The sequence below is a fragment of the Danio rerio genome, chromosome 6 (assembly GCF_049306965.1).
Source record: "Danio rerio strain Tuebingen ecotype United States chromosome 6, GRCz12tu, whole genome shotgun sequence".
Classification (NCBI taxonomy): Eukaryota; Metazoa; Chordata; class Actinopteri; order Cypriniformes; family Danionidae; genus Danio; species Danio rerio.
Genome location: NC_133181.1, coordinates 18,201,862 through 18,229,206, shown reverse-complemented (window position 1 = coordinate 18,229,206; position 27,345 = coordinate 18,201,862). Strand labels below are relative to the sequence as shown.

General features: G+C 37.4%; 2 protein-coding genes across 8 annotated transcripts; one reads left to right on the top strand and one right to left on the bottom strand.

Moving 5' to 3' along the window:
• The first annotated feature begins 929 nt into the window (after window positions 1-929).
• Window positions 930-12,932, top strand: LOC141386223 (serine/threonine-protein kinase pim-3-like). Of its 7 annotated transcripts, none has more exons than XR_012407779.1 (10): window positions 930-1,238; window positions 1,369-1,539; window positions 1,662-1,744; window positions 1,859-1,909; window positions 1,986-2,358; window positions 2,484-2,663; window positions 7,501-7,676; window positions 9,314-9,383; window positions 9,564-9,621; window positions 10,370-10,594. XR_012407779.1 is itself a non-coding variant. In XM_073953889.1 (8 exons), the coding sequence occupies exons 1-8, from the start codon at window positions 1,211-1,213 to the stop codon at window positions 2,971-2,973; spliced, it is 1,011 nt and encodes a 336-aa protein (XP_073809990.1). In that variant the 5' UTR covers window positions 930-1,210; the 3' UTR covers window positions 2,974-3,295. The 7 variants fall into 7 exon arrangements, 2 of the variants coding, with proteins under 2 accessions (XP_073809990.1, XP_073809991.1); XR_012407776.1 differs by lacking the exons at window positions 9,314-9,383; window positions 10,370-10,594 and adding exons at window positions 2,754-2,849; window positions 2,945-3,033; XR_012407778.1 differs by having other exon boundaries at window positions 9,564-12,919.
• Window positions 12,933-15,486: 2,554 nt separating this feature from the next.
• LOC137495940 (serine/threonine-protein kinase pim-3-like) lies at window positions 15,487-26,601 on the bottom strand. The gene is made up of 8 exons (XM_073953902.1): window positions 26,564-26,601; window positions 26,259-26,303; window positions 25,958-26,047; window positions 25,753-25,835; window positions 25,588-25,638; window positions 25,139-25,511; window positions 24,834-25,013; window positions 15,487-17,864 (listed from the first exon to the last, which is right to left on the bottom strand). Exons 2-8 carry the CDS (start codon window positions 26,284-26,286, stop codon window positions 17,794-17,796), a joined length of 876 nt encoding a protein of 291 aa, XP_073810003.1. The 5' UTR covers window positions 26,287-26,303; window positions 26,564-26,601; the 3' UTR covers window positions 15,487-17,793.
• Window positions 26,602-27,345: the final 744 nt, after the last annotated feature.

The window sequence follows — 27,345 nt, the reverse complement described above, 5'->3', positions numbered from 1 at the left end:
TGCGGTCGAAATCATACCATAACACGCGTTGCTATAGCAACTAACATTGGCGTGACCTTGCGTGCCTGAGATATTTTTTTATTTTCATGAATACAATTCATGCAGTTATTCGATTTTCTAAATCTTAATTATTAATAATAATAATTAATTAAAAGCTCTTGTTATAAAATTAAATAACTATCATTTTAATAGGCCAATCAGCTTTCCGTAAAACTTGATTGCGTCACCACCGACATTAGCAGAAGAGAAACCTTTACATTTAACGAAAATCACACAGAAATTCAAGAATAAAGATTTTAATAAACAGTACTAAACAAACGAGCTCTTCTATAAATGTAACTTACTATAATGAAGAAGTGGACAATGAAATTGTTCTCCATTCGGGAGAGCTAGAGGAATCATAGACTGTTTTCAGAAAAATTAATGTATTATTTTCTGAGGAACACATTTCTAGGAGTTTATTTACGCTAAATTTCATATTATTGCCGAATCACGCTGAAGCAGGGCATTACGAAAGGTCATGTGACTGACGTCCCTGACGTCACTCCTTGCGTAATAAATGAATGGCGAACGCACACAATTTAGGTATATTAATGATTTATATTTTTAAATAAAATAAATTGTATAATAAACAACAATAATATTAAATTAAATAAGGCTTTTAGTATTTCATTTCATTTCATTTCGATAGCTCAATCAGTGTATTTTGATGACGCAGTGTTGATAAAAGCTGATTGGCCTATTGAAAATTACCCCGGAAATTAAATTTTTAAACATTTTTAATTTAATAACAAGAGCTTTTAATTAGAACTAATCGGATTTATACTCCTTTTTGGCTATTTGTATTTTACAATGTTAGTTGCTATAGCAACGCGTGTTATGATATGAATTCTGACTGCATATAAAAACAATCAAACCCATCGCAATCTGTTGGTTGAGAGACGAGGCGACTTTGCAGAGCATTTCTGTGCGAATCCTGAGATTTCTGAAGCTGTTGGAGGATTTCTGAGAGAAAAAGACTTAGTTTAAAGAGCACAATTTCTCTAATCATCTTTATTTTAGTTATTTTTCTGATTATTTTTTTAAACACAACTTTGTTGCTCTTTTTTCATTTCGTTTTTTTTCTTCTTTTTTTCTTTACTTTGTTTTACATTTATTTTCATATTTGTCTGTATTTGTCTGTTTTATTGCAGGTTGGAGGAGATTGTCCATGTCCCACATGGGTGAAGAAAGAGGAGGTGAGAGTTTTTAATCTTTCTTTTGTTTGTCATTGTATATCACTGTATGATGTTGTCTGATGTTTGACTAATATGAAAAGGATTACAGAAGTTAACAAAAAAGATTCATCAAAAATTTTTTGATATACAGAAGATACACGGGACGGCACCACTGAGCTTCCAGGTTTTTTGGCTCCTCTGCCTTCACATTTGGCTGATTCTGCATCCACAGACCAGAGGAACAGCAAGAGGAAAAGGCAGAGCAGCAGCCAGCAAACACTGTCCACCTCGTCCAGCAGACCAGCCAAACGCTCTCGCAGAGGTCAGCACAGCTCATCTTCTAGATCTTATGGCTCAGTTTGGAAATGATTTGTCATTGATGAGACCGCAGCATGTTTTCTCTTTCTCTCTTTTCTTCATTTCTTGTGCTTTTCTGTGTTGCAGACTTGTACCAGAAGGGCCCGTTGCTGGGACGAGGTGGATTCGGCTCTGTGTTTGCTGGGATGCGCAGGTCTGATGGACTGCCAGTAAGAGATTTTCTTCCCTCCTTTGTTCAGACATGCTTTAGAAATGTTGCTGTCAGTAAATGTCATGTGTCACAATCAGGCAGGTGTGATTTACTCTGCTTTTCCTGTCTGCAGGTGGCCATCAAGTACGTGTCGAAGGACCGGACCCCCGAGCGACTGAAAGTTGTATGTTTTGATGTGAATCTGTTGTGTTTGCTGTGTTTGATTGAGTTCTGGATATAATGGAGGGTTTGTCCTGCAGGATGGTCAGGGTCGGCTGCCGCTGGAGGTGGCATTGATGACCCGTGTCACGTCAGCTCCTGCCTGCCCCAGTGTCCTGCAGCTGCTGGACTGGTTTGACCGTCCCAGACGCTACATCCTGATCCTGGAGCGACCGGATCCTTGCCAAGATCTCCAGAGCTTCTGTGAGGAGAACGGCTGTCTGGATGAGCGTCTGGCCAAGAAAGTGCTGGTGCAGCTGATCGCGGCCCTAAAACACTGCGAGAGCCGCGGCGTCCTGCACCGGGACGTCAAACCAGAAAACCTGCTGATCTCCACAGAGTCCCAGGACATCAAGCTGCTGGACTTCGGCTGTGGAGATCTGCTGAAGCGATCGGCCTACAAATACTTTGCAGGTGAGTTTAAGTTACAGAAGGAAACGTTCTGTTGATGTTTGTGAACTTCTGCTGATCCACTAAAGGGAATTTGTCTGTACTGGAGCATGTTGAGCAGATGTTTGTGGTCTTCTTATGTCTCTCAGGCACTCCTGCATACGCTCCTCCTGAGTGGTTTCGTAGACATCGCTACCATGCGACTCCAGCTACAGTCTGGTCAGTAGGAGTGACGCTCTACAACATCCTGTGTGACCGTTTCCCATTCAGAGGCGCACAGAGGGTCACGTCCAGAAGCAGACTGACCTTCCCTAGGAGCTTGTCAACAGGTAAGAGATTCAGACACATTCAGAGATAGCCTGGTGAGCGAGCAGAAGTGTGTTGTTGTGTGGTTCTGAAGACGGTGTTGTGTGTAACAGAGTGCCGTCAGCTGATTCGCTGGTGTCTCAGTGCAGCACCGGCTGATCGACCCAGTTTAGCTGATCTTGAGAGCCATCCCTGGTTGCACTGCACAGGTGGCCAGTGACATTACACTTATCTAAATCCAGCAGTCATGGCTTGGGTTGCATTGTCAGGTTCAGTGTAGATAAACGCTGTCAATGATTTGTAGAAGGAGAGCAGGAGGGGCAGAGGAACTGAGGAGAACAGATCCTGATCCTGAGCTTCCTCTGCTGCATCTGTGAGCCTCTGTGTGAAGCTGTACGAGCTGAAGACACACACACACACACACACACACACCTGCACACACACCAGCTCGGAGTGCAAACTGGTATAATGTGTTTTTAAAATGAGACTATGCAATGAAACAAATATATAATATAAATTAGTAAAACAAGCCTAGAGTAATTTAAATGTTTTTCATAATTAAAAATGGTTGTTTATACTCTGTCCAAGAATTCTGTCCTTTTCAAAGAAAATTAACAATAAAATTGATTTTATACCCAATAACCAAGAACTGAGTCTTTACTGTTTTCAACCAAAATGTAAATCTTGAACTTTTTTCACCTCCAGTAAACAAAATGTTTAAAGTCTGCATGAACCGGAAGTTGCGACTTTTTTTTTTTATATTGTGACACAGTTCCTAGAGAAACTGAATGTTTAATGACACAACAGTGGGCGTGGCTTGTTTTTTGTACTGCAAGCTGATTGGATGTAGTAAAGTAGGCATTTCATTCAGAAAGATTGGGAAAAGTGTTTGGGCAAAGTTATTACAACCTAACAGACACCTCCTGCTCACCATTTCTGCTTAGTGTCAAAACTGACAGTTGGAGCAGCGTGGTTAAATATGTTAGTCATGCCCAATTCCTAAGATATACGTAATCTGGCAATTTAACAGAAAAACAAACAGGAAGTGCATTTTTGTATTTCAATTAAGATTATAAGGGTAAGGATTATAAGAATTATTTCTGCAATAAATATGGCAATAACAGGTCAGTTGGACATTAACAAGCAGTTTAAAAAATTCTATGAAAAGTTATATACATCTGAGACAAATAATAAAGCGAATATATCCCATTTTTTTGATACAATAGAAATGCCCAATATCAGTGATCAAGACAAGGATAATCTTGAACTACCCATATCTATAAAAGAAATTGAACAAGCTATCAAACAAATAAAAAGCGGAAAGGCACCTGGCCCTGATGGATTTATAATTGAATTTTATAAAACATTTTCACACAAATTATCCCCAATATTCAAAAAGGTGTTTATAGAAATAACTGAGCAGAAATCTTTACCACCAACTATGTCACAAGCTATTATCACTGTTATACACAAAAAAGGTAAGGATCCCTTGAAGTGTGACTCATATCGACCTATAAGTTTACTTTCGAATGATTACAAGATATTAGCAAAGATTTTGGCAGCAAGGCTTAATCCAGTCATACAAACACTTATTCATCAAGATCAAACAGGATTCATAGCAGGGCGGCAGCTTTCAAGCAACTTACGGAGACTATTTAATATACTTTACTCACAAAGTTCACATTTGCCAGAGGTGCTATTGTCATTAGATGCTCATAAAGCCTTTGACCGTATTGAGTATGAATATCTATTCACAGCTCTGAAAAATTTTGGCTTTGGTCCTGGTTTTTGCACTTGGATTAGTATACTAAATTCGCATCCAACTGCTTGTATAAGAACTAACAAGGTAATATCAAACTTTTTTCCTTTATATAGAGGCACCAGACAGGGCTGTCCCCTTTCTCCCCTCCTATTTAATATAGCAATAGAGCCACTAGCTATAGCTTTAAGGAAAGAGTCAGACTTGCTAGGCATTAATAGGAGTGGGAAGACTCACAAGGTTTCACTGTACGCAGATGATCTCATTATATACATATCCAATCCTGATAGTTCCATACCCAAAACAATAGATCTTATAAATAGCTTTGGGGCAGTTTCAGGATAAGAAATTAATTTCAGTAAAAGTATATTTTTCCAATTAATAAGATAGCAAAACAGTCAGACCTCAGTAAATTTTCATTTAAAATTAGTAATATATCTTTTAAGTACCTGGGAATTTCTGTGACCAGTACATACAAACAGCTATTTAGATGTAATTTTGATGCAGTGATGGAAAAAACGAAACAAGATTTAAACCGATGGTCTTTATTGCCTATCTCTCTTGCAGGCAGAATTAATGCGGTTAAGATGTCTACTTTGCCAAGGTTCTTGTTTTTGTTTCAAATGTCCCAGTATTCATTCCTAAATCCTTCTTTAAGGAGCTGGATAAACAGGTGTCTTCTTTTATATGGAATAAAAGCATTCCACGAATTAGGAAAGCATTTTTAGAAAGGCAGAAAGAAGTTGGGGGACTGGCGTTGCCCAACTTTATGTATTACTATTGGTCATGTAACATTGAAAAAATTGTTTATCTGACAGATCATGTCAAAATCAGGAGAATGAACCTGAGTGGGTAGAGATGGAGCAGGCATCCTGTGGGACAGTTTCTCTGTTTTCAATGCTTTGTGCCCCACTACCACTTAATAGAAAATATCTGCCAAACAATCCTATAGTCAATGGTTTATTAAAGATATGGGCTCAGTTTAGGACGCATTTTAAGCAAAAGCAAGCGCTTTCTTTATTACCCATTACTTCCAATGCATTATTTCCACCATCCTTAATTGATCATGCTTTTCAGATCTGGTTTAGAAAGGGACTCAGATATGCAAGGGACTTCTTTCAAGGAAGTCATTTTATGTCATTTAAACATTGACTAAAGAATTGGATATTCCTAAATCACATTTCTTCAGATATCTACAGGTAAGAAGTCTAGTAAAAAGGTATTTTAATACACTTTCAGCTCCTCCCATAAGTAGCTGGATTGAGGAGATCTTTGATCTAAATGCATCTGAGGGTGGTCTGATATCAAAAGTATACAGTCTGATTCAAAGAGCAGCTGCACCATCTCTAGATTTTCTAAAGAAACAGTGGGAAGATGACTTAGGAAATATAGTTCCAGAGTCAGTCTAGCAATTAACAATTAAGCAGATTCACTCAACATCTATTTGTGTCAAACACGGTTTATTACAATTTAAGATAATTTATAGGCTGCACTTTTCTAAAAGCAAATTGTCCAGAATATTTCCAGAAATTGACCCAACATGCTCTAGGTGCCACAGAGACGAGGCCACCTTAGGTCATATGTTCTGGACTGGAGGGGTTATGTCCATCCCTAAGACCATTTTGGACTGCGGTGTTCGAGCCTTTTTCTTATATATGTGAAAAGGAGATACTACCAGATCCAGTAATGGCAATATTTGGTGCGACACCTGAAAATCTTACACTACCAGCAGGTCAATTAAATGCACTAGCGTTCTCTACTTTGCTGGACTTATTCTTTTGCAGTGGAAGTCAACTAAACCACCAACACATACTAAATGGGTAGAAAATGTCATGACGTATCTAAAGCTTGAAAAACTCAAATATAGCACCCAGGACTCAAATAATAGATTCTTCAAAGTTTGGAGACCCTTCCTGTCATATTTTGAGAACAGATTTAACCCAAATACTGAAATGTAAGCTCTCCCCCCCCACCCCCCCCCCACCCCAAATTTTTATTTATTTATTTTATTTTATTTTATTTTTTTATTTTTATTTATTTATTTTTCGTACCTTTTACCTTTTTCTTTTTAATTAATATTATTTCACCTTGTATTTGTTTTCTTTTTTATGTACCTTGTTCTTGTATATGTTTAAGTTGCTCTGTTAAAAGTTTAATAATAAGATTTTTCTACTAAATATGGCAATAAATAAATGCAGTAGGGCTGGATGGTATGATGTATATATCATTATCGTGTACTGAAAAAGAGTTTTCTATTCTGTTTATACCTCAATGTAGGTGTAGTTAGCTCACGTCTAGCATGCGTGAGGCTGAGAAAGACTCTCTGGCAGTGTTGCCAATTGCTTTACATTAGAGCTGCTCGATATTGGAAAAATCTGACAATGCAATTTTTTAGTTTTGCTCTAATATACATTGCGATAGGAATATAATTTCACCAGATGATTTGAATAGCTATATTTGGAAAGATTTTATTAATTTAGCTCGACTTGGATGATCAAGATTTTTTCTATGCAGTTCATCTGCATAAATTATAACAAATTACAAGCAATAATAAATAAATAAACAGTGCTTTATGCTTTTCTGGGGAGTGGAACAGTATTCAAGTACAGAAACGAAACAATCAAATGTAAAATAACATGGTCATCATTGGATAAATAATGTCAAATTTAATAATATCTTTATCTTTTAATCACTATTAAAATTAATCCTGCATTGTGACTATTGCAAATACGCACATTGCGATATCGATGCTCAAACAATATATTGTTCACCACTACTTTATATTTTCAACAAAAAGGATCACAAAGTTTTATTTATACAAATTTTTATACAAGAAATGTAATATTTGTATTTTAAAGGGGGAAAAAACTGTTTATTTCCTTAAAGTGTTTACATGTTTATAATTTCATTTTTGAGTTATTTACTTGGGGTATATTTTATATTTGTGATTAGATGTTACTTGAGAAGTGTTTATAATAATATAATTAAGGTTTGTTCATAAAACTGTGAAATGTGAGATACAGTGGAATTTGTTGTTCATCTGAAGTCATGTTTTATTTACAAAATACACCAGAGATGTTAATGTCTGTTAACTTTACCAGGTAATGATCATCATTTTTGTCATGAAGACTCCTGCTCCGCACCAGAGCCAATGCCTTCCACTGATTGACCAATGGTTCCTGTTCCTGGTTTACCTGTCGCTGGTCAGAAAGAGCAGGATCAGAGGGATTGTCCTTACATCCATCAGTCCACTCTCAGCGGGATTAGAAACACTTGGGTCAGTTTATTTATTTAATTTACTTGACGCAGTTGGAATTTCAATGTCTCCTAAGGACATTTAAGCCACGATGACAAGTGTGTGTGGCAAGAAGACTTACACCTAGTTATCATTAGCTGTGTTTCCATCCAAAGAGATTTATCCACAAAACTGGAATATTGCATAAGACATTTATGAATAAAGCACTGTTTCCATCTAAGAGAACAAAACTGGTCACTTCTTGATAAACCGGCACCAAATATAAAAAAGAAAAAGGGAATTTGCTGTGGTAGGAGAAAACACTGTGGTCCTTTCTCTTATATAATAAATGACTTGCGCCTGGAGATAATGATACTGAACCAGTCTGAGGATGAACTTTGGCTGAATGATTTTAGAATGACCAAAACAACATGTCAGATGCTCTACATTGTGGTCGGTCCACTTGTTTGCCTTATGCTGTACCATCACTCCTAGTTTTCACATAATCTGTTAAAACAAAATTACATGACTTTCTTTGATGCGCATGACCTTAGTTGGCTAACAATGGTTTTGGGAAACGCACCCCTGGTTAGTTTTTTTTGGATTAATGGATGGATGATAGATTAATGAATGAATGGCTGGTCAGATGGTAAATACAGTAGATGTCCTTCCAAGAGGAAGGGGGTGGAGGTGGGCATAGATAGTTGGAAAGATGTCTTCTTTGTGGCAGCTATTTAAATTGTAGTTAATGAACACACAACAGACAGAAAAGGAGACTGGCCAGGGGTGTCGCTAGACCCCATATACGGAGACACGTGCTCCAGTAAAGGGGGCAATGCAGTAAATAAAGCAACAATTTAATTGAGAACAAACTGACGCATGTGTGCAGAAAACCATTCTTGTGTGCCTCACACACCGCTGCTTCTACTTCTGCTGTGAATCCCGGTTGTTTAATATGCACACTGAAAAAAATACATGCCACTCATAAAACCAGCAGAACAGCCTTTAATGCAGTGGTGTCTGCGCTCAGTAAGTTTTGCAAGTCTGCAAAACTACTGTTTAAGTAATATGAGGATGATCATATTTTGACTATACGAGGCTTTTTTTGTATGAAGCACAAAGGAGAGATGATGAATGAGTCAGGAAAGTTAGACTTAATAACATTATTTCTCGGCCATCAGAGTCAGGTCTCAGACAACAGATAATTCTATACATTTTTGTTTTGTGTTTCTCAGAATTCTCATAATTTAAAATTCATGCAAAAGTTTTTTAAGAAAATTTAAAATCAATTGAATGTAAAGACACAACTGAGTGATAGATTATGAGAGTGATTCGATTATGTTAATTATTTAGGGAAAAAGTATTATTATAATACAAATATTAAATAATAATAATAATACTTTTATTTATAATATAATTAAAAATTTTATGTAAAATATTCAGTATAGCTATTTATATATGGTTAAATAAATGTTTTTTTGGGTGGGGTGCGGTTGAGGGGGGCTCATGGCCCAGTAGAGCTTTACCCCTGAGACTCACAAGGGGAACAGTGGAGATATACTGGAAGACCTGGAGCTCGGCAAAGAGGTAGAACTGCTTGAACAGACTGAAAAATGGAGTTAGTTTCCAAAGAAATGTAGTAAGATTAATTATAGACCTGATATCTTTCTCTTTGGCAGATTTGTACGGAGCATGTGGAAGAACAGGGAAACACACCTCAGTAATCACAAGTCTATCGTAATAAATTAGGTACAGCCTTACATTTTTAAGTTGAATCAAATTAGCTTCATCAAACATTTTAATTTATATATTTACATTTTCACAGAGTGATAGTCGGGTATTTTCTTTAGATAGGATGGATGGACGGACGAATAGATAGTATTGAACAAGCAGGTAGAGCTCTGTTGATGTTTTCTTTGTCTTTTACAGAGTGGAGTAGAGAATTTAGGGAATCACATCTCTGCAATGATGAGAAACTGATGGTCAGGTATCACCTATCACCGAAAGATGTTCAAGAGGAAGGGGGTGGTGGTGGGCTTGAGCTGGGCTCAGACTATAGGAGTTTTAAAAACCTAACCGATAATGAAATCTGGTTGCTGTGAACACATGAGGAGAATCTTTGGCTAATTTTTTAGAAATGCACCAAAGCCACTGAGAAAAACTGTAATATGTTGAATCATTTTGGGTTTTGGAGATAACTGACGTTCTAGTGCCCGGCTACACGTGTCATCAATATCTGCACACCGCTATAAGAATAACGTTAAATCTGGCTAATAATAAAGGATAATTCAAGCTTATTCAAAAAAAAGGATATTGTAATGAAGTTTACGGCCCTTTGGCTGCCGGGAAGAAGGAGGCGGAGAACCGACGCAGGTTTAAAATATTTATTAATCACAATGACGGCAGCTCCTCACGGAGACTGCCATCTAAACCAAAACAAACGGACGGCAGCTCCTCACTGAGACTGCAGTCAAACTGAAAGCAAAAGTAAAACAATATGCCCGGGCCCGATCCTCTCTCGCCTTCCTCTGCCATCGGTCCTCCTTTTATGGTCCAGAGCTCCTTCCGTGGGATCCGATCCGAGGCAGGTGCGCACCGCAGGTGTATCCACTTACGCGGTGGCCTCACCCCGTTCCCACGGCTCTCGGCCACGCCCCCTCGCCACAGATATATTTATTTATTTATTGAAAGCAACATGATTCTCTCCAGCTCATGGCTTTGTTAATACTGAATAGGTTTGAACTGCTGTGATCAGCCCGATTTGAAATTCTGGATTTCAATAATGTCTGCTATGATCAGGGAGGCTGCGATTTGTGTTCAAGATGGCGAGGTGCAAAATTCTATCTTTAAACGGCTCACATTACCAGATAATCTGCACTGAGAATTGGAACCGATAAAAGTCCTTGACAAGATTTCATCTCCGATTCTCAGGAGGTCAAAATAAATTGGATTACAACTTCTGTAGTCTAAGCTCAGCTTTAGATAGATAGATGTATTCTCTGCGGCAGGCGTTTCTTTTTCAGGTAGTGGACACACAACAGACAGAAGAAGGAAACTCACAAGAGCATCAGTGGAGATTTGTCTAAGGAACGCTGGAGAACATTTAGTGCACTGCAGGAGTTCAGCAAGCATGTAGAGCTCTGTTAGTCCTGTCTTTGTCTTTTACAGTCTGGAGTGCAGCTTGTGAAGAAATATAGGAATCACACACCTCAGCAATGACTGGACACTGATGGTCAGGAGTATCCTTTAAAAACAGGTGGATAGGTGCATGACATGGATGTCCTTCCAAGAAGAAGAGGGTAGTGGTAGACATGGATTGTTAGCTAGATGTCTTCTCTGTGGCTGTTATTTATTGTAGGTAATGGACATACAGCAGGGAGAAAACAGAGACTCACAAGAGCATCAGTGGAGATTTTTTTTTAAATTGCCGGAGAACAGCATGTGCATTGCAGGAGCTCAGCCATCAGTTAGGGCTCTGTTGGTGCTGTCTTAGTCTTTTGCAGACTGGAGTGAAGCAGAAAGAAGAGAGTCACAAGGGAACAGAGGAGATATGTCTGAAAAGCACTGGAGAAAACTTTGTTTATTGCTGGAGATCAGCAGCATGTAGAGTTTTGTTAGTCTTGTTTTTGTCTTGTATGTCAGATTACACTGGGGCATGTGGAGAAACGGGACTCACACCTCAGCAATGACTAGAAACTGATGGTCTGGTTAGTCATTTTATTGAATAGATAGGTGGATAAATGAATAAAAAATAGATGTCCTTCCAAGAGGAAGGGGGTGGTGGTGGGCTTAGATAGTTAGCTAGATGTCTCGTCTTTGGCAGGTGTTCAAGTAATGGACACACAACAGGCAGAAGAAGGAAACTCACAAGAGTATCAGTGGAGATTTATCTGAAGAACACTGGAGATTATCTTGTGCATTCGTGAGTTCAGAAAACATGTAGAGCTCTGTTAGTCGTGTCTTTGTCTTTACAGACTGGAGTGCAGCATGTGGAGTAAAATAGGAATCACACACCTCAGCAATGACTGGACACTGATGGCTAGAGGTTAGGTGTTTCCTGAATGGATGGATGAATTGAAAAATAGATGTTCTTCCAAAAGGAAGGGGGTGGAGGTGGGCATAGATTGTTAGATGTCTTCTCTGTGGCAGTTATTTAAATTGTACACTGTTAACCCTTGATGTAGATTATGCGGTAAATAACTCTAAAATAGCCAGTGTTCTGCTGTAATGAAAGGAAACAGTATTTTACTGTAAAACCAGCAGGATTTGAATGAAATTAGATCATGCAAAGAACTAATGACTGTAATTTACTTTATGTAGCCATTACAGGAAGGAACTGTGGTAATAAATGGTAAATTACTGTTCATCTACTCTGATGCTTTATGTGGCTATTTATAGAGAGTTGCATTTATTTTAAGACAGAAAACAATGGTTTAGGCATTAACACACACATACACTGGCTGTCCGTCTTATTCTAAACACAAATGTGTTGTCCTTTAAGAGAGCCACAGGTGTTTGATTTGTTTACTTCTGAGTGTGCTCTATTCTCTGTCTGTCAGTTCAGATGCAGAGTCTGATGTGTTTTAAGCTCTAAATAAGAATCTACAATGAGTGTAAAGGAGTAAATGTGTTCAAATATTTTGAGGGTTTCTAAAATAAAGTCTGTGTGTTAAATTCAATTGTTGTTATCCTGAACTGTGCACTTGAAAGCTACATTGTTAGCTAGTTAGCATCTCCTCACACTTCTTACATGACTTTCATTGAAGTATATGTATTAATTGGACAACTCATCTTTATTGGTTTTGCCATAATGTACAGATGCAAACAGTGTAATGTGCCTTTCTGGAACTAAGCAGATTTTATACACATTAAAATCCTTCAATTTTAATCTCCTCAGTTAGATAACGTGCACAGAAATCCTCACAGGGAATCATAACAGATGATCTATACTGTACAGCCATCCACACACAGACCTCCACTGTCAGGTTGTGAATTTGTTAATGTGTTACTTGTTACTTGGAAAAGTCATATTATTTCATAACTTGTGTTACTTGTAATGCGTTACCCCCAACACTGTAACCATCGATGTCAAACTCAGTTCCTGGAGTTCCCTACTTCAACACACAAGTCCTACTGTATATACACTGCATGTGTTGTTCATTATTGAACCTTTTTGTTTCATTGTAAATAGAAAATGTCTTCATACCTGCTGATTTGTTTAATTTTGTCAGACATTTTCTGTTGTATGTTTGTTTGCTGCCAAAACAATACAATACATTTGTCTGAAGAATTGATTTGCTTTTTTATTTTTCATAACAGTTCAGAAAACTGATTAATTTGAGTTAAACTACAATAACTACTGTATATATGATTTACCATTAATGTGTGTGCAGTAGCGATTATGCTGTGAGTACAGAACTACAGTACAGTAATTAACTGTAAGCAGTTTCCAGTTTCCGCTACTGCTCTGTTACAGTGACTAACACTGTTGCCAGTATTCCACTGTAAAAAAAAGTCAAACCTGGTAAGATCTAATACATTTATTACAGTATTTATTATTTGTTAACATCAGTTAGTGTAAATAAAGTTTCATTGTTAATTCATGTGAACTCACAGGACATTAACTAATATTAACAATTTAATTTAATATTACATTAATAATAAAACAGCCCAGACCTGGCAATGGTCATGCAAGCAGACTAGCTTTTCTCACGCTGAAGCATATATATGCATAAACACTCCTCAAAGATCTCTCTTAAATGAATGTTTTCTGCAGAATGTTTTATTTTAATATATTTGTGCATAAACATTAGATCAGTCAGTATCAAAGTGAAAACTGTAAACAAAAAACTTCAAAAAAATCTTAAGGTCACATTTAAAAAATGAGTTCACCCAAATGGTTCACGCCACTGGTACTTCACAGCTACTGTGGGGTCACCCATTGTGGAGAGGTCTCAGCTGAGATGCCCAACCAAGACAAACCACCTGATTCTGGACAGCAGAAGATTGGCCTGACGCCCAGAAAGAAGATGTTGCCTGAATGACTGGAAGAAACTTTAAAATGACCGGAGTTACAGATGGACCAAGCTACTGTAAGCTCTTCTCTGGAATAAATATAACACACACACACTCACACATAGAGTAACACGAAATAAGTCTTGCAGACATTAAGAATTAAATATTGATAGGTCAAATATTTATTAATAACCTTCATGTAAAGAATATTTTAATAATAATAAAATAAAAAAACGTTTTCAGTGTCTTGAAATGGCCGAGTCTACTTTCACTAAAACACATTGAAATGAAAGGATTATTTCATCAAACATGTAAAACTTACGATCCTGAGGAAAAATAAAAAGAAGTGACCACTATAAAGTTATTGGTTATCCTGAATTAAATTAATGAAAATTATTGAGAAAATTCCATGTTTAATGTTATAAAATTGACTCGAAAAAGCGAAAATGTTCAATTCATCATTGTGTTAAATGTGAAAAGAAGCAAGTAAACACACAAAATAATCTACAATAGAAAGAAATTGATTTAAATGGCACAAAATGTGTAAATGATGACAAGTTTATTGTATATGTGTGAAAACAATTCAGCTTATTGTACTTTACTGCATTTATGAAAAAAAGATGTTTTAAAATGAAAATAATCTTCAAAATAAGAATCTGAATCTTCCAGTAGGTGGTGGTAAATACATACACTTACATACCTTTAACTACACATGACATTTTACTCCACCTTACATATTACTCACCCGGATATATATAATTGTATGAGGGTCATTCTCACTATAAAGTGCCTTCGAGACATCAAAATGATAAAACTAAATTGTTTGAGAGTTTTGATTTAACCACAGTTGTTGTATTAATTAGACCTTAGACTGTAAGAAATGAATGTTGGTCAAGCTCCTGCACTTTTTACAAATAATCTGCAAGTAGAAAAACAGTAAACAAACCTCACATTGTGTCAACCCTGTCATGGACAAATGTAAAGTATCAGTACAGTCAGAGCATCTGGAAAGTTTTCATAGCGCTTCACTTTAACCACATTTTTATGTTACAACCTTAATTCAAAATTAGTCAAATTCATTTATTACCTCTAAATTCTACACACAATACCCCAGAGATAGTAGTGTACTCAGAGATAGTAGAATCTCACAAATGTTTTAAGTGTTGCCCAGCCGCAGCTCTACAGTTGTCTGTTAGAGAGGCTCTGCTGCTCATGCCCAGGAGGATGCGGGACTTCTAGCTGAGTGTGCACTTATCCCTGAGGACACACCTTGATTTGGGTATGATACACAAGGGTGATGGCATCCACAACCCAGTGTGCCAGCCTCTGCTTGATATGGCACTTTCCTTCTGCCGACTGCCAAAACAGACACAAAGCAAAATAAAACAAAAAGAAGAAAAAAAAAAACAGACTAGAGAATGCTCTGTTTGGGCCACGTAAACACCCAGTGTGCAACCTGATCACAGCAATGGAGGGGTTAAGTAAGCCTCCTCCAGGGTCAATGCTTAAAGTCTCACTATCTGATCTGGAGTGGTAGGAACCTTGGGCACATAGCCAGGCCAGAGTCTCAGGACAATGTGAGAGTTAGCTGGCCCAAATTCCAAGCATGATTTGCTGACAGAAAATGCCTCCAGGTCCCGGACTCTGTTAATAGAAGCCAGTGTGATCAGCAGAGCTGTCTTCAAGAAAAGAAAACTTAAAGATACTGAATCAAGTGGCTCTCTTTGCAGTGCGCAGAGGACCACAGAGTGATCCCAAAAGGTCATAAGAGGTGAGCTACCGATGCTGGCAGGTCACTTAAGGTTTCTATGTCATGTCTATAGATCACACATGAAGGTTTCAGAGATTTGATTTGATTTATTTATTTTCAAACAGAAATATCATACATAAAACATCATTAACAAAAAATACATTTCAACATGGTCAAAAATGGAGTGGGATGAAGCACAAGCTTATTATTTTCCCACTTCATTACCACACACATCATTCGTCTATTACTTAAACTGATTTCTTCTTTTACTGATCTCTTCTTTTTCATAAAATATATTTTATCCTTTTGGCATCTTTGACAAATTATATGTTTGATTCCATTTGTACCTTTACATTTTGTAACAGACCCAAAGTAAAAAATTCACTGCAAATAGCCATTAATTAAAACTTCATCATACCTTTCTCATTTTATCCTTTTTCAATCACCTTCATCATTATATTCCTTTAATAATATACATTTATACAACTTTTTCAATTGATTATTATCCTGACATTGTTTGGGAGTCTGATCTAGACTGTTCCATAATTTCACATCACAGACAGACATACACAAACTTGTTAAAGTTGTCCTTGTTTTCAACCTCCTAAACCTTAGTTCTTCTCTCAGATTATATCCCTCTTGTCTTTCTTCAAATAACTTTTGCATGTATTTTATAAGTAATTCATTCCTAGCTTTAAACATAAATTGTGCTGTTTTAAATTGAACCAAATCATTGAACTTGAGTATCTTTCATTTAAAAAATAAAGGATTTGTATGCTCCAAATAGCCCACATTTTCCATCAGTCTAATGACTTTTTTGTATTTTAAGGGATTGATTGTATTTGAACAACATCAATTAGGACTAACAAAAACCAGAAACAACTATCTAATAATGCTGAGATGACTTATTTATATTTGTGTGCAATAATTCCAACATGTATGTCTAATCATTATTAAATATTAATGATGACAATAATACTAACAATGAATTACATCTCTCATGATCGTGCTGCCCTGAATGTGCTTGAATGTAAGTTTATAAATAAATTCATGGTTTGCATCAAACTAAAATGAAGAATTGCAGTAAGAAATATTTATTTTGCACTATTGTTTTTATCTAATAAATAATATTTCTGCTACAAAACAAACAAAAGATTATAATAAAACATTTAATTCAAGGCTGAAAGCTGCAAAACTGTTTTTAGTTAGTAACTCAAGAAACAATGGACAATAGAAATTAATAAAAGTCTCACTTCTATCACTCTTTAAAGGTTTTGATCTGGGTTTGTGTCATTTTAAATGCTCAGTCTTGTTATGAGCTGATTTTCTTTCTTCTGTTTGTGGAAAGCAGGCGAGTCAGCGCACCAATTTATAAGCAGGCAGAGCAGGATTCTCGTGATGATCACCGGCACAATACTGCTCTTTGTTATGAGCCGCAGATTCAGTTTAAACTTAGCAAAGGCGAGCTTCTTTGTCGATGATGTGTACAGTGTTAGATTTCACATTTAGCGGACATTTGCGCTGAACACGCAGTGAATGCAACGCATCGAGCTTCAGGCACCTTCTCCGAAAACACGGATCAACATTCACCACATGTCATGATCGCTGTCATCGGCGCCATTACGTTGTAACTTTAGGTGGGGTTTGCAAATCTGTGTGTAGGCTACTTTTCACTCTTCAGCTGTTTGCATTTCCAAATAACATAACCTTTGTTTTACTTATATTTAATGACAATTTGTTTACGTCAAACCATAATTTTAATTAATTAATTTATGTTTTAATCAACTCCATAAGTTTTAGTAAATTATCCCCAGAACAAAAGATACTTTTATCATCTGCAAATAACATAAACTTAAACAACTCTGATATCTTACACAGATCATTCATGTAAATTATAAACTGTTGCCTATTTTTTAAATAACTGCTTATTCAGTCCAAGGCTACTTCTCTAATACCAAACCTTTATCATTTGTTTACCAATATATTATCATTTATTGTATCAAATGCCTTCTTTAAATCTATAAAAATTCCAACTACCTTCTCCTTATTCTGATCTGGACGTAAGTGCCAGATAGAAAACCTCCTTGAGAAAGAAGGTCCTTTCTCAGGAGAATCTGTCAGGGAGGGTCTGTCCCGAGGAGTGTGAGTTCTGGAAACCGGGTCTGGGTGGGCCAGTGTGGTGCAACCAGCAAGATCTGCTCCTCGTCCTCCCTGACCTTGCCCAGGGTCTGTACAAGAAGACTCACTAGGGAAACGCAAACTTGCCTGATACACATGTCCGAATCCAGCAGTGAGCCAGTGCATCTGTGCTGAGCGGAGCAGTGGCCGGTCTTGGCTAAAGCAAACAGGTAAACCTGAGTTTCTCCAAAACACCCCCATGTCAGCTGGAGTACTTTAGGGTGAAGTTGGCACTTTCCTGGGAGTGTGAGCTGCATGACATTCCTTGGTGCTTGCCAATGACATCCCTGAGACATGCAACAAAAACCTAAAATTAATAACAGAATTTAACATGAACCTGTTTATAATAAGAACAATTAAGAACAATCAGTAAATAAAAGTGAATAAAAAGTTAAATGTGAAGTGCCATTAGAAACTCCTGGAATGTCAGTCGCTTTGTAAAAATGAACAGTATTTTACTGTAAATCAGGAAATTCTCCATTAGATTTATTAGTGTTTTATAACAGATTTGGACAGTTGCACAGTTTAACCAAGCTTAATGTTGTGTTCAATGTTCTCTGTATTTCTCAGTTCTCCTGCATTTGTTCTGTTAATAGGTGTGGATGCCAGTTCACAGGCCAGTACTCATGAACTTTGAGAGGCAGTTTTTGGGGAAACTGTATCATAGATAGGGGTGTAACGATACACTCAAGTCCTGACGATGCACTGAGGTCTTATGAAGCAAAGGAATCTCTCTCTGTGCAACAAAGTGAACATTATTTACAAATGTATCATCTGTAATATCTCTGTGGTAAACAAACGTGTGATTTCACGGCCATGAAACAGCATTATCAGCGTAATACAGGAAAACAGAATTGACCTTTTTGGGTGAAATATACCTTATACAATAAGTCGAGTACTGCAAAAAAAACAAGTTCAGTATTGCAAGTCCTATCGTTTACACAAGCGATGCACATCAGCACATTTATATTTCACAGTTTCACATTATGATGTATCGTTATACCCCTAATCAAAGAAGAATGTAAAGAACAGGCCTTGAACTCATTTTAATCTGTCTACTTTATATTTTCAGCTAATAGGCTGTATAATTGGACGTCAGGGCACCAAAATTAATGAAATCCGTCAGATGTCTGGGGCTCAGATCAAAATTGCTAATGCCATGGAGGGGTCATCAGACCGCCAGATCACCATTACTGGAACACCTGCCAACATCAGCCTGGCACAGTATCTTATAAATGCCAGATGAGATTCAAAGCAAGTAACAGAATAAATGCTAAACACAGATGTGTGTAAGTTCTGAATTAAATGTACTTAATATATTTATTTTAAAAAATACTGTAATCAAATGTAAAGGAATGCAAAAGTTTAAAGAAAAGTGTTATAGATACCAAGGCTGAATTTAATTGATGAATAAATAAAGTAAAATTACAACAATCTTTTATTATTACAGATTTATTTTTAAAGCTAAAGCTCACTTTTTAATGATCCTCACTAAACCAATGTTTCTATCTTGTCTTCAAAAATAATTCTATACTGATTTTTATTTAGGAAAATTATTATTAGTAGTAGTAGTAGTAGTGTTAGTAGTTAACATAGCAGTTGTAACGAGGAGACTGACACGGAGGGATCCATTATGCAGTATTTATTAGTCCCGCTCTTATTCACACACACAATATGCACTAACGTGCAAACACACAACAATAACAGTCTATGATGAATAAAGACTGGCAGTGAGTAGACACAGAGAGTGTTACCAGGCATAGATCAAGGGCTGGCTGCAAGCATCAGAGTCCATGAATCAGGCTTGGGTCGTGGGCAGGCAGCGAGTATCAGAGTCCGTATAACAGGCGTGGTTCGTGGGCAGGCGGCGAGTATCAGAGTCCGTATAATAATGCGTGGGTCGTGGGCAGGCAGAAGGCGAAGCAGAGTCAAGAACAGGCTGGAGTTAGGGATGGCTGACGTGAAACTGATGTTTCGACACAGTGTCGAGATCCCGAAGCGCAAGTGTTTCGAAACACTGTACCGAAGCATGATCCGAAACACCCAGGTCACGTGACTAAAGTGTTTCGAAACACTTGGTCACGTGACAAAAGCGTCAAAGCGTCGATCATTTCAGAGGCGTTTCAAGACCCGGAGAATCTGCATTTCACTGGCATTATCTTTGGTCAGTTTTCGACTTGTATGGTTTAGTGGACCGTTCGTGTGCACTTTGGAATTGTTATTCGAATTTATTTTGGGTTCGAATCTCGACTATTACAAATACTCCAAAATCATGATTTTATGAATTTTAATCATGTTACTGTTTTATGGTGTAGCCTAGATAGGATACAGCTGCGGATACACCATCAATTTAGCATCATTTTTGTAACACTGTAAAACAATAATTCATATTTTTACAGTACTGTGATGGGTTTAGGTTTTGGATAGACGTTAATAAAATACAATAGGAAATTTAATTAATAATATAAATAATTATTGTTAACTTCTGGCCACAACTGTATCTGATCTAGTAACAACCCTGTTATATGAACAAAATACAAATTTATTTACAAATGTTTATTCGTATGTCAGAGCAATGTTAAAACAAAACGATACAATAACAAAGCATTACCAACTGGTATTAAAGCAATTCAACACACTAGTGATAGTCTGATTTCGAACCCATTTTTCCCGCATGGTAGTCACGTACTCTAACCGCTCGACTAAACCATCTGATGATTCGAGGCTACAAAGTGAGGTTTGATACATCAATTTGCTCAACTGTTCTTTGCTGAAGCTGTTTCAGTGAAATACAAATAAAATGACCACTAGGTGTCACCGTAGAGTGGTGTTTCGAAACGTTTCGAAGCTTCGACACATTTGCTTCGATAGTTTCAGTGTTTCACGAAGCCTCGCTTTGCCCACCACTAGCTGGAGTAATACACAAGGAAACACGCAGGAATACTGCTCAGAAATGTTGGCCGGGGCTAAACAAGACTTCGGATGGACTGAGCGTTTGGAGCTGGCTTATAAAGGGTACGTGGGTCGTTAGCTAGATTCAGTTCAGGTGTGCTAGATCAGTTTAAGTGGATGATGTAATGCTTAGAAGTACGGAGATGGCGGCCTCTGCTGGCCAGCGAGGGGAATGACTGGGACCGAGTCGGTGACAGCAGTAGGGGCAGCAGCAGTTTTTTTTTTCTTAGCAGTGTGGTTGAATTTGGTGGTGGTCAGTATTGCCAGGATAACATTTTTATTTTTTTTGAAAATGCAGTTGCAGGAAAGAATAATTCTTAATTAAATCTAGTTTAGAGTTATAGCACAGAAACTTAGCATGCTGAATGTCTAGCGGTTATTACTCTTATTTATTTCAAACTAATTGTTTTATTCATGTTATACAGTATATTCAAATGTATTTAAGTTATCATACATGTAATGTGAGCAATAAATTGTATGAAAATATGTTTCATTTTAAATTTGTAAGTGGCGAAACGGGCAGTCATGAATGTTGTGATTTTGAGAAAATGAAATCTCATTTTAATTACGCTGTAAAAAGCAATTAGTTGACTATAAATAGGTAAGTTAAGTCAACTTAATAGGTCCTCATATTTTTAAGGGAAGTCAATTGGTCACTTTTAAGGCAGCGGTTTTGATCCCTTCATTAAAGTAACTAATCGCTTTTTATAGGAAACAAAATGATGTTTTACATTTGAAGGTGACATTTATTCTTAATTTATTCTTTGTAACACAGTTTGTTTCATTCAGCGCATGATATTCTTTGGTCTGAAAATAGTTATTGATTACAAACCAGATGATAGTCAGTGTTTAATGATTTATTTCAGCCTTCAGAAGGGCCTGATTGTTTAATCTTTATTTGCTTCTGTCATTTCTATTTCTAAAGACAGTTAATTTTGCTCCAGTGACTTATAATTGTATAATCATGTCCAGATTCTGAGTCTGAAATAGTGTTATTCTGAATGTCTTAACACCCTTGGCAGTCTTTATCCAGTATAACATCATATAACAGGTTATGTCACCATATACAAAATAGATCATGCATTTTGCAAAGATAATCATTTATTTTAGGTCTAAGAAAACAAGAACTGACTACAATCTTTAAGTTATGATTGCTGCTGAATGACGCATTGTATGACTTAATTTCATGATTTTTCTTTTAATAAAGTCTCTTGGTCTCACGTAGGTTTTGTTTGTTTTCTGCGCCAGTGATTTATACTTGAATATGTATGGAATTGTATTTTTACTTATTAGATGATTTAGCTGATCTCTTATTTACTCAGCATCACTGCAGCATCACAGAATGACTCTTTGACTCACACTGTAAACACTAATAAGTTGAGAATACTCAAATCTACAACTCTACAATTCAATTAATTGAGTTGACCAAATGTGGTCTCTTCATTAAATTAAATTTTTAAGCACAGATAACTTAAAATACAAGGGCTAACTGGCCCAGCCGTGAATCGAACCAGTGACCTTTTACTGTGAGTCGACAATGCTAACCACGGAGTCACTGTGTTGCCCCAGCGTGTATATCAATTAAGAAAAATGTATATCAGCATTTAAATATCTACTAACTAATTTAACTTTTCTCTTTCGTCAGATGGGTTCAGGTAGTGCCTCTGTCCTGCTGCGCTTCAGGAGAATTCAGCATCACAAGCAAAATGACCACCTTGAGTCAAATAACATATATTGACCAATCAGCGCGGTTGTCAAGGCAGAATCTCAAGCACTACCAATCATTTTAAACAGAGACATGGTGAATCATTTAAAGAAATTAAAATGTTAAGTTCAGAGAACTTACAATATGAATTAAAGTTTTTTGCTGCCTAATGAGTAAGTTAAACACACATTTGATGCCAAAACTTGGTATTTTTATTAATATCAAGTTATATTGACTTAATATCTTTAGTAATGACAACAGCAGGGTTTAAAGTGGATTAAACCAATAGGCGAAGTAAGCAGCTGAAGTTAGGGCCCCAGAGAAGTCTGGAGGCCAACAATAAATACTAATAACAGTTTCTATAAATTATATATAATCTTGTTTCCTGTCGTATTTTGTAGGATAAGGCTCTAACAAATACAAATTTACTTTAATCAGTACATGTGTGCAATTGTGTCCCCCCACCCCCAATCATGGATCAGTCCAGCAATCAAATCAGATGAAAATTTAGTTTTAGAAAACAAATAGTTTCTTCATTATTTTTAGTTGTGAACTCATTTTAAGCAAACAAATCTTTTAAAAATGTAGAGATTGTGTTCAGATAAAAATAAAGAAAGGAAGACAGAGTGATATAAGATAAAGACAGCTAAATAAATAAGCAAATATGAAAAGTGCTTATTACTGAAGGACTTCCGGGTCTCATGACTCGAATTGCTTAGGGCCCCAAAATCACCAAATCCAGCCCTGCTCATAACAAACAATCATCATGATCACGGTACAAAGTGAAGCGTAAACAATGTTATTAACACTATGAGCTGTATTTGTTAAAATAAATGTTAAATTATTGTGTGTTTCATTAGACAAACTGTTGAGATGATGAAAAACACGCAGTCTTATACGTTTTAGTTAAATTGTGATTCTCTGTGCTGAACATTGCCCCCCTGTGTTGTCTATGATCACTTACTGAGGAGAGACGTGACCCTGCACCACAAAAGCACTTTTTTACTTCTTTTAGTTTGAGCACATGCTTTTTAAAATGATTGAGCTGTTGAAACTTTGACCTACACATGAAAAAACAAAATGTACATTTTAAATGATTTTCAAAATTATAATTGTATTCTAACCTGAAACTGAAGATCGTCCTAAAAAGAGATTTATTGCGCTATATTGGGATAATTTGCAATTTGATGTGCACAAAAGAAGAAAAACACAGTAGTGTTTACTTTAAATTCTCGTAAGAAGTTTAGTATTTGTATTTTTTCTAACTTTGAATTGAAGATTATATCAAAAAACTATTCAGCACTCTTCAATGTTGAAATTTTGTAGTTCAATGTCCACAAAAACACAATATTGTTCATTTCAAATTCTCATAGAAACTTTTCTTTTTTACCTAAAATTGAAGATCACTCAAAATAAAAAAAACATTTGTTAAATATCAGCATGCGTGTACGGACATTTACTGAGTTTATTATCGACAGATCTGTGTTTAAGTAAAACAATTCAGCTAGTTTAGATTTTTATGTTTTAAATTCAGACATCAAATATTGCAAATAAAGTTTTGGTCTAGTTAGTTCAGCACACTACAGACAGCATGATCATATCTGACTGAACAGAGTCTCCTAATTCCTCCAGTGTCTGTGTTTATTCATTCATTTTCCTTCAGCTTAGTCCCTTTATTCATCAGGGGTCGCCACAGGGGAATGAACCGCCAAAATATCCAGCATATGTTTTACACAGCAGATGCCCATCCAGCTTCAACCCAGTACTGAGAAACATCCACACACTCTCACATGCACAAACACACTATAGCCAATTTAGTTTATTCAATTCACATAAACCACATGTCATTGAACTGTGGGGGAAACCCATGCCAACACATGGAGAACTTTCAAACTCCACACAGAAATGCCAACTGGCCCTGCTGGTACTCGAACCAGCAACCTTCTTGCTGTGAGGTTACAGTGCTAACCACTGAATCACTGTGCTGCCCTTGGTTTGAACATTTACATTTTAGTGAAACCAGTAAAGACAAAAAAAACTGCTGTAATTGCGTATAAAATAACTTTATTGTTTATGATTTATTTAACATCTGTCCCCGTTTTTCTCTAAGTGGTCTAGAAACTGTACATTTGTCTACTGTAGACTAGCTTGTGTGTGTGTGTGTGTGTGTGTGTGTGTGTGTGTGTGTGTGTGTGTGTGTGTGTGTGTGTGTGTGTCTTCAGCTCGTACAGCTTCACACAGAGCCTCACAGATGCAGCAGAGGAAGCTCAGGATCAGGATCTGTTCTCCTCAGTTCCTCTGCCCCTCCTGCTCTCCTTCTACAAATCATTGACAGCGTTTATCTACACTGAACCTGACAATGCAACCCAAGCCATGACTGCTGGATTCAGATAAGTGTAATGTCACTGGCCACCTGTGCAGTGCAACCAGGGATGGCTCTCAATGTCAGCTAAACTGGGTCGATCAGCCGGTGCTGCACTGAGACACCAGCGAATCAGCTGACGGCACTCTGTTACACACAACACCGTCTTCAGAAACACACAACAACACACTTCTGCTCGCTCGCCAGGCTATCTCTGAATGTGTCTGAATCTCTTACCTGTTGACAAGCTCCTAGGGAAGGTCAGTCTGCTTCTGGACGTGACCCTCTGTGCGCCTCTGAATGGGAAACGGTCACACAGGATGTTGTAGAGCGTCACTCCTACTGACCAGACTGTAGCTGGAGTCGCATGGTAGCGATGTCTACGAAACCACTCAGGAGGAGCGTATGCAGGAGTGCCTGAGAGACATAAGAAGACCACAAACATCTGCTCAACATGCTCCAGTACAGACAAATTCCCTTTAGTGGATCAGCAGAAGTTCACAAACATCAACAGAACGTTTCCTTCTGTAACTCAAACTCACCTGCAAAGTATTTGTAGGCCGATCGCTTCAGCAGATCTCCACAGCCGAAGTCCAGCAGCTTGATGTCCTGGGACTCTGTGGAGATCAGCAGGTTTTCTGGTTTGACGTCCCGGTGCAGGACGCCGCGGCTCTCGCAGTGTTTTAGGGCCTCGATCAGCTGCACCAGCACTTTCTTGGCCAGACGCTCATCCAGACAGCCGTTCTCCTCACAGAAGCTCTGGAGATCTTGGCAAGGATCCGGTCGCTCCAGGATCAGGATGTAGCGTCTGGGACGGTCAAACCAGTCCAGCAGCTGCAGGACACTGGGGCAGGCAGGAGCTGACGTGACACGGGTCATCAATGCCACCTCCAGCGGCAGCCGACCCTGACCATCCTGCAGGACAAACCCTCCATTATATCCAGAACTGAATCAAACACAGCAAACACAACAGATTCACATCAAAACATACAACTTTCAGTCGCTCGGGGGTCCGGTCCTTCGACACGTACTTGATGGCCACCTGCAGACAGGAAAAGCAGAGTAAATCACACCTGCCTGATTGTGACACATGACATTTACTGACAGCAACATTTCTAAAGCATGTCTGAACAAAGGAGGGAAGAAAATCTCTTACTGGCAGTCCATCAGACCTGCGCATCCCAGCAAACACAGAGCCGAATCCACCTCGTCCCAGCAACGGGCCCTTCAGGTACAAGTCTGCAACACAGAAGAGCACAAGAAATGAAGAAAAGAGAGAAAGAGAAAACATGCTGCGGTCTCTTCAATGACAAATCATTTCCTAACTGAGCCATAAGATCTAAAAGATGAGCTGTGCTGACCTCTGCGAGAGCGTTTGGCTGGTCTGCTGGACGAGGTGGACAGTGTTTGCTGGCTGCTGCTCTGCCTTTTCCTCTTGCTGTTCCTCTGGTCTGTGGATGCAGAATTAGCCAAATGTGAAGGCAGAGGAGCCAAAAAACCAGGAAGCTCAGTGGTGCAGTCCCGTGTATCTTCTGTATATCAAAACATTTTTAATGAATCTTTTTTGTTAACTTCTGTAATCCTTTTCATATTAGTCAAACATCATACAGCATCATACAGTGATATACAATGACAAACAAATGAAAGATTAAAAACACTCACCTCCTCTTTCTTCACCCATGTGGGACATGGACAATCTCCTCCAACCTGCAATAAAACAGACAAAAACAGACAAATATGAAAATAAATGTAAAACAAAGTAAAGAAGAACAAGAAGGAGAAGAAGAAGAAGAAGAAGAAGAAGAAGAAGAAGAAGACGAAGGAATGAAAAAACAGCAACAAAATTGTATTAAAAAAATAATCAGAAAAATAACGAAAAAAAGATGATTAGAGAAATTGTGCTCTTTAAAATAAGTCTTCTTCTCTCAGAAATCCTCCAACAGCTTCAGAAATCTCAGGAATCGCACAGAAATGCTCTGCAAAGTCGCCTCGTCTCTCAACCAACAGATTGCGATGGGTTTGATTGTTTTTATATGCAGTCAGAATTCATACCATAACTCGCGTTGCTATAGCAACTAAAATTGTAAAATACAAATAGCCAAAAAGGGGTATAAATCCGATTAGTTCTAATTAAAAGCTCTTGTTATTAAATTAAAAATGTAAAAAAATTTAATTTCCGGGGTAATTTTCAATTGGCCAATCAGCTTTCATCAATACTGCGTCATCACCATACACTGATTAAGCTATCGAAATTAAATGAAATGAAATACTAAAAGCCTTATTTAATTTAATATTATTGTTGTTTATTATACAATTTATTTTATTTAAAAATAAAATTCATTAATATACCTAAATTGTGCGTTGGCCATACATTTACTACGCAAGGAGTGACGTCAGGGACGTCAGTCACATGACCTTTCTTAATGCCCTGCTTCAGCGTGATTCGGCAATAGCATGAAATTTAGCGTAAATAAACTCCTAGAAATGTGTTCCTCAGAAAATAATACAATATCTTTTCTGAAAACAGTTTATGATTCCTGTAGATCTCCCGAATGGAGAACAATTTCATCTTTGTCCACTTCTTCATTATAGTAAGTTACATTTATAGAAGAGCTCGTTTGTTTGGTAATGTTTATTAAAAACTTTATTCTTGAATTTCTGTGTGATTTTCGTTAAAGATTTCTCTGCTGCTAATGTCGGTGGTGACGCTATCAAGTTTTACTCAAAGCTGATAGGCCTATTACAATGA

Bases quoted from the DNA above. Each gene is read 5' to 3' on its own strand.
- LOC137495940 (XM_073953902.1), bottom strand. From the start codon at position 26,286: ATGTCCCACATGGGTGAAGAAAGAGGAG. The intron at 26,048-26,258 runs GTGAGTGTTTTT...CTGCATCCACAG, and splicing joins CATGGGTGAAGAAAGAGGAG to ACCAGAGGAACAGCAAGAGG. The intron at 25,512-25,587 runs GTATGTTTTGAT...TTTGTCCTGCAG, and splicing joins CCCCCGAGCGACTGAAAGTT to GATGGTCAGGGTCGGCTGCC.
- LOC141386223 (XM_073953889.1), top strand. From the start codon at position 1,211: ATGTCCCACATGGGTGAAGAAAGAGGAG. The intron at 1,540-1,661 runs GTCAGCACAGCT...TCTGTGTTGCAG, and splicing joins AGCCAAACGCTCTCGCAGAG to ACTTGTACCAGAAGGGCCCG. The intron at 1,910-1,985 runs GTATGTTTTGAT...TTTGTCCTGCAG, and splicing joins CCCCCGAGCGACTGAAAGTT to GATGGTCAGGGTCGGCTGCC.